The sequence below is a fragment of the Mya arenaria genome, chromosome 5 (assembly GCF_026914265.1).
Source record: "Mya arenaria isolate MELC-2E11 chromosome 5, ASM2691426v1".
Classification (NCBI taxonomy): Eukaryota; Metazoa; Mollusca; class Bivalvia; order Myida; family Myidae; genus Mya; species Mya arenaria.
Genome location: NC_069126.1, coordinates 12351933 through 12364033, shown reverse-complemented (window position 1 = coordinate 12364033; position 12101 = coordinate 12351933). Strand labels below are relative to the sequence as shown.

The window sequence follows — 12101 nt, the reverse complement described above, 5'->3', positions numbered from 1 at the left end:
AGCACACGAATGTCCAGAATTTAGTACACTTGTCAGTGACTACCGTATTGCAAAACCCAACTGCTCACCGGAAACATTCATAGAAGGTGATACAGTTTTTTAACAATTTAATCATTCTATTTCAAAATACTATTTTTTTCAGTTGGTATAGGGTTTATATATATTTACGTTTACGAATCATTGAAAACATTGTGTTCCAGATATTTCGATTGAAAATGTTTTGTCTGCTATTGGTTACGAAGACGACACAACTCTAAGCCCATACCAAGAAGAGGTTTATCTTCATATGACAAGATTAGCTACATTCATGGAAACAAAACAATGCGCTCTACGGGAATACGATAAGTTTACTGGAGGATGGCTAAATGGTAGGAATAGTGTGCCTACTTAACTGTATCTATAGTTTCATATCAAAGCTGATTACAAAAGTTTCAAAATAATTTATATCGAATAAGGCGTTTGTTTTTTGTTATCCATAAACCTTATTTGTTTATGTAATTTCATTTTTCATGTAAAAAAGAAAAATACTTTTGAATAAAAGACATATTATAGTGTGGTGCTTTTTTCAATAATCAAGTAATAGTCACAAATTTAAACTTGTTAACATTTAGATTAATTCGATTGTATTCTAGCGTGTCCAACTGCAAGTAACTTACCTGTCTTACCGGAAGGTGTGTCGTGCACCCTTGACGAAACCTGCAAACAAATTCAATGCTGTGTGCGCATTCCTTTCCTGAATAGAAACGTTCTAGTTGCCACAAGAATCGACCCATGCGAAAATCTTCTATTTATAAATGTTGACAAATTTGATCGCACTTTACTACTTTCCTCCAACAATTTAGGAATCAAACAACATTTCAGTTTGTTTGAAATGTTTGATGTCACGTAAGTTTTTATCTTTTATTGAATGTATTCATACTTAACTTTTAGATGCTACAATATTAGTTTTTTTGTATAAATCATACAAGTCCATGTATTTAAAGCGTTTGTGTTATAAGTAAGTTCATTTGCCAAACTGAAGATGGGCAGGTACAAGCAGTAACTTTGACTTATTTTCTTACATTAGGATAAATGTGAAGTACATTTCACCGAGCCGCATCTTTATACTGGACATGGAAGTGAGCGTTTGTTTGCAGACAGGCAGATGTGACATGAATAAGTTATTAGATGGAACAAGAATTACTGTTCCTATCTGCAACTTCACAACAGGCTTTAATATAGAAGGTCATCTTGTTATAAACTTTCACTGTGTTTTGTAGTTACACTTTTGATGTTTGCGTGTTCTGTTTATTTTCTTACCGGATATTTGTGAACATTGCCTTTATATAATCTGATGTTGTATGGCTTTGTTTAATGGTAGTTGTTTATCGTTCATCTTCCAGACTTTTCACTTAACAATTGGACGTCATCCAATGGAATATCCGACCTTTTAGAAATGAGTCAATTACAAGTGGATGGTCTCTTCGAAGATCTTGGTATTGCTCGTTTTTATCAAGGTTGTACATCTGCAAGCGGACACGACACAGACAGTAAGCAACCTTATACTAGCTCTTATCTTATATATGCACCTAGTCAACTCCAAAGAATACAGTTTTCGTTTTGTTTTTACTTGTTGCAGCTTATTGCAGTCTCCATGAGTAATATTGGAATTTTCGCGGAAATGTAAATAGTGCAAAGTAAATATGTTTTTTGTTTTGAAATTGTTAGTTTGTTTGAAGTACCTGACATTTAATGTTCTTCGGTTGTAATTTGATAGTATACGTAGCAGCTAAGTAAACCAAATAGGTTGGGGTTTATTTTGATAGGTACTTACTGTATACTTTGTTATTGTGCATTTCATTCTGTAATGATAATATACTTTTTTCAGAATGCGATTCAGGCTTGTTGATATCTACAAACGGCGTCAACTGTTATTTCGAAGTCTCCTGTACTAATGTCACATGTTGTGTAGATCTTCCAGCTTTAAACACGTCGATTATAATAAACCTTGACATACTTCCGTGTGAATTAAAAGCAATACTTACAGTAGGAAAATTCCAGAGACGAATCTCTCTTGTAAATATGGAAGATGTGAAATCACTTATGTTGTCCTTAGGAGGATTTGTGAAAAGCAGGTAAACTGACATTCGGATTAATTTTAAGCCGATGAGGCCTATTGTATTTGTTATTATCGATAAATACTTGGAAAAGTGTGAGGCGTAGCGCATCAAAACAAATTTCTAGTGAACTCATGTTCTAGTAAACGCATGTTTCACAGACCGTCTATGTCGTCATCCCATCGATTATTGAGAAAGCTATTTTGATGCATATATGGTCTGTTTCGTGATTGTACATTTTGTGTTTCTCGTTCATTTCCTTTTGGATCCTGACCTCTTCACTGTAGTATTTAACATAATAACGCTGAAAATGTTTGTTTTCAAGCACATATGTTAACGGCTAATTGATATTAAACTGTTTTGCTTAAAAGAATCATGATAACATCATCGCACAAAGGATTAATATTTAAATGTAAGAGTGAAATGATTTGTTTTCCCTTACTAATTCAGTGCACATTGCTGTTTTGTTTTAGATGTAAATTAGATATTGTTTAGTACACTTTACGATAATTCATATATGCACTCACTGATATAGTAAAAGTATTCATTTCGTCAATCCAACCGGACAGCATTATATAAATATAATAATATATATTTTTTATTTAAGAGTCAATATCCGGGATTTATCACACGAGCAGTCATATCTGGTAGACTTTTCTATTGATGTTTGCACCGAATCCAACAAACCGTGCATCTCTTCAATCAAAGTTTTTGAAAATGCAATACTACCAAAGGCAACCTGCAACTGGTCAGGAGATGATTATAACAATAGTAAGTTGCTGATAACCAACAATCAATAATAATAAATTTGAAAACTTGCGCTATCAAATGTTTTTTTTTATTTATTTATAAAGATAATTTCATGCATTTGTGATCTGTCTGTGTTGTTCTTTAAACAGGATTATGAAATATTGAGAGCGTGGAGTTCGGTACAATAAGTATTACCAAGCGGGATAAATCTTACCTTAAAAGCAATTATATTCCCCTGACATACATAACTAAAATAAAAAGTACTTCAGATTTTATTAGCAAAACTTTGTGACATTTGTCAAATGACCATTTGTAGTTTTCAAACATTGAACTATTACACATGTACCTATATGTTTGTGTTTAGGTGACTTTTTAGGAATCCTTTACCTAATGAATACGCGTAACAATTATTTATCATGTCTTTCATATATGAAAGATAATTGTGAACGTAATTCATAACGTTCTTACATGATTATTATAAAACAATGATAGTCATTCAAGTCTTCAATATCTTTCAGATTTCAATATATTGACCTGGACGTCTGAAAGGGGTCTCATGCTTGGAAACTTCACAGATGTTGACGCTGCAATGCTTCTGGATCGTTTACAAATGTCTCATATTGTGGGTGATGGAACATGCCCGGCCCCGATTTCAAATGGTGAGTAATCAATACATAAACCTAGTAAAAATACTGCATTTACGATCTTTTCTACCATTGCGTTTTTTGGTCGTTGACGTATTATGTAATATTCATCTTGTATAGGATGTCTGCTGGAAACCACAGAGGCTGTACAGTGTGCGCGGTCAGAAACATGTTTACGTGCCGATTGTTGCATACATTCAAAGGAAATTGCTACGTCGTTTCGAATTGCTTACGATATCGACGTATGTAACTTCAAAGCGACAATACAGATAGAAAACCTTGTTCAGATACTCAATCTGTTCACTTATGCGTTTGGCACATCTCAAGAATTATCCTTGTTCGGACTTTTGACATTACGGTATGTTAAACAACTCTACTGTAAGTCACACATACTTAGTTTTGCCAAACTATAAACGATTCGTTTCTTGATAAATATGCTCGATAAATATTTTTTATAGTGTATAAAATGCTTTGGTTTGTATATCAGTAACTTAATACACTCATTTTCAAGGAAAGTATTGTTATACATTCTATTTACAGATATGCTTTTGATATGGATGTGATATCTAAATCGATGACAATCAGTTTTATTGGTCAAGTGTGTCTTGATGAATCAACATGTGATCGTGAAATCGTTATTGCTAATAATACGGTAATAAATCTTCCGAGTTGCATGGGAAAATTGAAAAATACATACGGAATCAAAGGTAAAAATACACAATTAAAACATGTCGTTTTACGATAAATTTACCTTAAAACGAAAGCATACCGTATGAGTTATCTAAATTTTTAAGTTTGTCAGTGAATAGCAAATATCAAGAGTTGTTCAGACTGTTTAAAGGCATTTTCTATACATAGTGTAATTAAGTAACTACCAGTAACCCCTTCGATCTATGAAGAGTTGGCAAAAGCATGTAGTTAATTGAATGCTTGTAAAATGCACTGTAAAAGTCACTCGGTAGACGTATTTATGTTGGGATATATATTCTTTGGAACTCTACTATTCTTGCAGAATTTTCGCTTTCGAATTGGCTAAACAATTTGGATTACAACAACACAATGGATTTGCCCGATTTCCTCTCTACATACTTATTAGATCAGTTAGGCATTTCATATTATCTTGAAGAAAATAGACGTTGCCCTCACGTTTCGAATTCATCATGGAATAAAGGTAAATTTTGCAGTATCACCAGTGTGTATACGAATGTTTGCACTCAAAATCATCTGAAGTTCTACTTCTGACCAGTACTGTATCAGAGAAAAAAATGGTGAGAAGTCGGGCAAGTGTGTTTCCCCAGGGAAATTCCACAGCGAAATACCACAATGTCGTATACAATCGTACGATAGCGACTTAGGATAATATTTTGGTTATTTGTTTCACAATCGATGTGGTCAAACACCGAACACTCCAAGGGTAAACCAAGAAGCATTTATCCAAGATCCTTTTTCAAAGCACTATAATCAATTTCAAAGAAACACTTATATAAAGTCACAAGACAACTACATTTATCAAACATATCAAAACATCGGCATAAATATAAGTTGTGTCATTACAAAGAACATCAAAAAATAACATACACATGTGATAACGTGTCTTTTAATAAACAATAAAATACCTCGCTTATTATTTTATTAATCGTGCAACGTATATCTGAGTCTGCTGAAATGATTTCAAGAGTTGTTTTGAGGAACGTTATCGCTTTGAACACAACAGATGCCGTTGTCACTGTTAATATGTAATTCATTTTTATTACAGATGTTTGCCCACAATTAAAAGACGTTCTGCCTTGGTTACCTGACACGATGAAGTGCAATCTTACAACATGTACGTCCGTTTCGTGCTGTTATAATTCATCGGTGGCTAAACTTCCAATACATTTTACCTTTGTTATTGACCAATGTGAATCAAAGTTTGATATTAGTCTGGAAAAGCTAACCTACAGCGAAAGTTTAGTTGATTACAATTTTGGAAGCGAAGAACAGCTTTGGATTGGCGGAGTTTTTCGAATAAGGTTTGCTATTATTTCGAAATGTTATGCATAACAATTTGTTTTATATGGTACGAGAAGGTAAAGGAATAATAGTTTTTTACATTTTTGTCATAGATATATATATAGATAGAGAGAGATTTGCTATTAAGTATAATTTATTTAAATATATATTTGTTGAACGTAGCCAGACAAAAATAAATGTTCACAATTTAAAGTTAGATTGTATAAGTGTTAGAGTTTACAAAAACAAAACTAGGCATCACTTTATTGCAGATTTCGGTTGTACGTTATTATGGCACCAAAACGATATGTTGCTGAATTACATTTCGACATCTGTTGGGAAAGACTGGAGTGCGAAACCATCGAACTTTTAAACAACACCATTCTGCCAGCGGAACCATGTAGTTATACTTCGGGATTTGCGAACCCAGGTAACATGCGAATGTATTTCAAAACCTTGAGCCAGTCTCTGGCAATAATGACTGTCATTGAGAATTGTCGGCAAAAATGATGCACGCATAGACATTTTAGCATATTTTAGGACTTGAAGGAAAACATATTTAAACTATCAGAGAAAAGCAATATTTTAAAACCCAAAATATTCATATCGTCAATGGATATATGTGTTTATGGTCAAAGCAAGTATTAACTTATATATGAGAAATCAAATTGCCAAAACTAAAAAATAATTTGTCTCTAATTAAATCATCTTAACTTATTAGAGATGAGTTTTAATTTTAGAGACATCTAATTAAGTTATCATTTTTCAAACCTAAAATGCCTACCTCGCTATTATGACGGTTGCCATGGCAGCTTTATCAGATTTACGGACCGTTTTGTTTACGATTTAGTTAAACACCTGTATATGCTACAGCAAACGAGAACTTCTCTTAGAGATTGGCCTGAATGTTTTGTGTTTTTCTTGTTCTTGATAATCTAACCCTGCTTTATTTCTTCCTATAAATTTTAAGATTTTTCATTAACATCATGGAAAGAGGAAAATGGTATAGAACTTGACGGTGTTATCCCTGAAAACTTCCAAAAGCAACTGATATATGTTCTCGATCTGACCAATTTCCTGCAAGAAGACACATGCATGGCGATGAAACAAGATGTTCTAGGTAAGTTAATGCTCTAAATATATCTTAATTCATGCATTAAGCCCGCTGTCATTTAATCTAATAATAGTATTTTGTTTGAATTTACGTTATAAAAGAAGTTTGTATTTGCAATCACTATAAGTGCGCATATGTATATCATATCCTGTATTTACGTCATGCTTTAAAGTTTAAAATTTCCCAAGCGAATGTACGATCGATTCCTGTACTGAATGTACTTAATCAGTTCAACAGTTTGCCATAAGTATTTCCCTTTAAAGGTTGCCCATTACATCTTCCACTTGTTGATGAGCAACTAAAGGGCACACAATGCCAATTGCTTAGCCATTGTACCGGTGTACGATGCTGCATTACGTCGACGCAAACTGGGCTAAACTTTGAAATCCTCTTGGATGTTGATCCTTGTACACAGATGTTAACAATGCAAATCGAACACTACAAGAAAGAGCTACCTTTGCATGAACTTCAATACGGGACTAACTTCGAATTTTGGTTGCAAGGCGTTGTTAGAATGAGGTATTACTTGTAAATACTTAAATGAGGGAGGCAGATTGACCCAAAATCTGCAGTTATAAAATTGCTACAAAAAGAAAAGTGTATACACGCACACTTCGAATATTGGTGATATAACATTTAAAACTTAATAGACAAACCGACGCGCAACGAGACATACATCGCAACAACAACCCTAACATATTACATCAATATCAGTAAACGTTTAGGATGTCGTCTGTTTATAAGATAGCTCACTCGAAGGATCATAAGCTCTATATATCTTAACTTCACACTTGTCTTGATATTATTCTGTAAATGTTAGATTAAATTGTAAGCCTCATCAAATTTATTTCTTTAGATGCGTACGTATTTGAACCAAAATATTATTATAATGCGAAATCAATTTGTTAATTAAGCATTTGCAAAAAATGAAATATGTATTTGTAAAAATATGTGTGACATTATAGTGATTAGATTTAGTTTAAATATGTCCATTTCGGAATATATAATGTTTCTTTCAGATTTAATATATTTGAGCTGAAAGAAGACAGAAGTTACGTCATAACACAAGAGATAAATCTTTGTTTTGAGGCAAACTCTTCCTGCGAAATCAATTACAGTATTTTAAATGAAACTAAACTGCCAAAATATAACTGTGAGTGGGGCCCAGGTTTACAAACGATGCAAGATTTCTCATTATCGCAGTGGTTAGATCAAATGGGTTTAATTGATTTAGAAAGCGCTGAGGACTACGTGTACGATATTTTGTTTACTGATCTCGGAATTGCACAATTTCTCAGGCAACAACAGTGCGTGACGAACATTTATCCGTTCACTGAAGGAACAAATAATGGTAAGATTGAGCGATTTGTTTTCCTTTTAATTGTTCATATATTCAGCGGAACTTAGTGTCAGGTGAGGTTTATCTAAACCTACTCCCAACTCATCGGCAAGAAAAATATTACAACGGCTTTGTACGTTTAATAGAAGTTCAGGAGCGTCACACAATAAGTTATGTAAAAGAAACTGCAAAAGCGACGTGACAGGCGTTCTTTGTTATTGGGGCGCCTTGACTTAGCCCGCGGATAAAAGCATTTGCATTATGTCTCATTGATCCTTCCAATATAAGCAGTGCCGTAAAAATGTTTATCGTTCCATAGTCCTATTGCATATCTGGCAGAAAGAGTTTTAACATTTCTTCCTTGGAATATCAATTCAAATTACTATAGGTGCATATTTTCATTATACATGTGTAATATGTACTTGTAATAGTATAATATTTACAATAAAATATGGTTAAATCTAAAATTATAGTTAAATCTAAATGATGATCTCTAAAGCAAAACATCAAATCAATTGAAGTAGATAATGAATACCAAACTGAATACGCATAATCATTACACCAATCATTGTGGCATATCTTTAAATGAAACATTTATCGTTAATATGACATTTCTATGTTAAGCTTGACATTTCAATACAACTTATTTTACATTTTGTCTTGATTTTCGTTTTAAATTGATTAGTAACCTGAACAAATATTTTAACTGTCACGGAACTGCAAATGGAGGTCAATATTTTTCAACTAGGATATAAATATCACTAAATCCGATTGTACTATTCTATATTCGACAATGCTTTAATAAGCTAATATATATGTTAATAGAATGCATTGGAGCAGAAGGAATATTGCCATTGGATGGACCAGTACATTGTCATATCACGACCTCGTGCCAGACAATCGAATGCTGCACTGATATCGATGTTCTTCATCGAACATTGTATGTACATCTATCTGTGGACATATGCAATATGACACTGAGTGTTGGCATTGAACAATACGTGTACACAATTAATTTGGTGAATTATCAGTTTGGAGCCTTGGAACATTTTTGGCTGCAGGCGTTTGCACGAATGGAGTATGTTTAATTTACTTATCACACATTACTTTTATTTTAGTTTGATATGATCAATAGTTTGCTATTAACGCTATAAATTATTAAAGCACCATAATTTGATAATTCTCCTAAATATATGTGTTTCTTTAATGTCAGTTTTCGTGTCTACAACATCGAGTCAGAATCTAGCTTGGTGGTAAATTTAGACATAAACTTCTGCCTTGATGCCAGTGAATGCTATGCCACACAAACTGTATTATCACAAACACAATTACCTTACACGCCTTGTAATTTCGACGCAGAATTCAGTTTCAAAGGTAATTGCAAACTTTGGTTAAAAAAGAGAAAGCAAACTTCGGCAGATATACAAAGTTCTCTTATTTTCAATATATAAGTGAACATTCAGTACATCTATAAATAGTCTATTTCGAAATAATTATATTAGTCTAGTATGCATTGTGTTAAAAAGTCCTTGTAAACGATAAATCACTTTGAAGAATAAACTATATTTATGAGTGACAGATAGCTTAAACAAAATACGTAATGAATGGAACATATTATTGGGTACTTATTATTTTTCCCGGTATTCAACTTAAGATGTGAATCACCTGTTTAATCTTAAAATTATTTATACTGGTTATAATTTGTACTATGTACCATGGTTGTCAATCCAGGTTTTTCATGGAGTTCTTGGTTGGCGCAAAACAACCTGGTTAGTTATACAGATATTGCACCGATGCAGTTGCTGACACTTTTCGAGCAACTTCAGCTGTCAAAATATATTGTCGATGATGAGGAATGCATCACCAATTCGTCTGGAAATACTTCCGGTAAATATTTAGTGTATCAGACCAACTACTGTTTTCCTAAATTTCTTTCGATGAGACAGTTAAGATAAAATTGTATAACACTTGTTTTTTTAAGGCTGCCTCCTGGACGAGAAAACCAACAGCGATTTTTTGACATGCGCAATTCCCTCGTGCTTGTCTTTGGAATGTTGTATCAACTTTAAACAGCTTCATCATGTATTCCGATTTGCATTCAACATTGATAACTGCAATCAAAATATCCATATAGCTTTGGACAAGTTTTCAGTGGATATCTCACTTCTTGATTTTCAATGGCAGAATGTTTATGATGTTTCCTTGAAAGGGGTTGTTCGTATATCGTAAGTAGATAATGTCTAGATGTAAGAAAAGTGTGTACCATAAATAGATCTGTCTAGCATTTAGGTCATTCCTTAAACAATGCGTTATTATTATTTTTTGAATCGGAAACTCTGCTCACGGGGAGTCTAAGACAAATCAAAAGCGACATTAGACAACCTCGTGGCTGACATTGAGTCCATGCTTGTATTCAATGTTTTTGAATGACTGTTAAAAGCAATATTTACCCAAGCGTTGTCAAAGGTTCTGCGACATATTAAATTTCGCCCTATTGTTTTTATGGCTTTATAATGTTGGTTTTCAAAAGCCAGCATCCTATTAATATGTAAATCCCGCTTAATATCATTGCATGGAAAGGCTAAAACATAGTCAATACTACTGTAAACCCTTTGAATCACTGTTGTTTGTAACTGGCCACATATTGAATGCCCGGTAACGAAATTGCTGATTCGTTTTTATTTTGTTACTACTAGTTTTGTCAGACATATCAGCTTAATTGTTTGTGACTTTATATCGTTATTGGTCAAATTTGAATCATAATTTCTAATTTTCTAATTAGCTTCTTTTGAATTTAATTAAAAGTAAAGTTTTCGTTAGAAAGTGGAAATAAAAGATCTATCTTTCTATCATACATTATGAATACATGTTGGTTTTAAACTTATATATAAAAAAACACTTACTTTATGTCGAGGCAGTACATAGACCGTCAACGCTGCAAATGGCAAAACATTAAAAACTCCATTCCTTGTTTTGTTGAGTATTTAACGTTCTCAAATGAAACGACGTTCCTTATTTCAAATACAATGTTATATCTTGATGTTGACAGATTTAAAATAGAGGACTTGAAACACGAAAATGCCTTTCTCGTCTCATTGTCACTACGCCTGTGCCTTGAAGATGAACAGTGTTTCTTCGAAACAACTGTTTTCAATAACATGCTGGCACCAAAAGTATTCTGTGATTTTTCAGTTACAGACATATATCCCATAAAAGGTAACATTTTATATGTATAGGATGAGTATGAAATAATTAAGCTCTACTACCAAACACTAACTTAAATATTTATAAGCACTTCATAACATTATACACTACTTATTAATATCCCTATACATTTCAATGTAAAAATGCAACACCTCAGAATGGAAAAATGGCATTTCTAACGTGTCACGTATATGACAACCATACATTTCCTTAAAATTCAGTTCAAAATCAATTGATTTAAACAAAAACACCTATGTTGCGTTTCCCCTTAGCTAATCCACTCAATTTAAAGTTGTTCATCTTTAGTTTTTCAAAGAATCTATGTTGCACATGCCAGAAGTAAGCAAAGTTCTAGTCCAGAAGAAAATAAGTTCTGAGATATTCATCAAATGTCTCTGTCTTAATGCATGTATTAAACTGAATTTAAACAATAACAACTATAAATCATGTGCGTTACCAAGACTTAATCAAAATATCAATCTAAAGTAGCATTCTCAATCTTAAATAAAGAGACTGTATCCTGGACCACCTCCCGGCACTTGGTATTTAGTTATAATGTACCAGAAACGTGCGATGTTGTTAAAATACCGTTGTTATGAATATTTTGCAGATTTTTCCCTTGTGGCATGGATGTCGGACCAAGAAATATCAGGGCTTCTACCTCTTTCGCAAGCTATGTCAACTATATTGCTTGATAACCTTGGTGTATCAAATTATCTTGGCAATAGTTGTGATCAATCGGGGATTGGATCGACTAGCAGTACGTCTAACCTTTTATATCGATGTCAGTAAAAATGAACTACTTGAAAACAAGGCCCCAATTTCTCGAAACTTCTTAAGCTTAACATGCTTAAGTTGCTTATTTCAAACAACCAGAATACATACTTATAGTTAATTTTGATAAATGAAAAATAGTAAATTGTGGTAAAAGTAACGATATTTCCAATTTAAAGGATCAAAAC

At 33.0% G+C, this 12101-nt stretch overlaps 2 protein-coding genes across 2 annotated transcripts; both read left to right on the top strand.

Annotated features, from left to right (window-relative positions):
* The first annotated feature begins 764 nt into the window (after window positions 1-764).
* Window positions 765-2896, top strand: LOC128235449 (uncharacterized). Its single transcript, XM_052950271.1, has 5 exons — window positions 765-885; window positions 1067-1224; window positions 1383-1529; window positions 1868-2114; window positions 2704-2896. Exons 1-5 carry the CDS (start codon window positions 872-874, stop codon window positions 2894-2896), a joined length of 759 nt encoding a protein of 252 aa, XP_052806231.1. The 5' UTR covers window positions 765-871.
* A 2397-nt stretch (window positions 2897-5293) lies between these two features.
* LOC128235448 (uncharacterized) lies at window positions 5294-7128 on the top strand. The gene is made up of 4 exons (XM_052950270.1): window positions 5294-5502; window positions 5755-5912; window positions 6453-6602; window positions 6860-7128. The coding sequence occupies exons 1-4, from the start codon at window positions 5294-5296 to the stop codon at window positions 7126-7128; spliced, it is 786 nt and encodes a 261-aa protein (XP_052806230.1).
* The last annotated feature ends 4973 nt before the right edge of the window (window positions 7129-12101 follow it).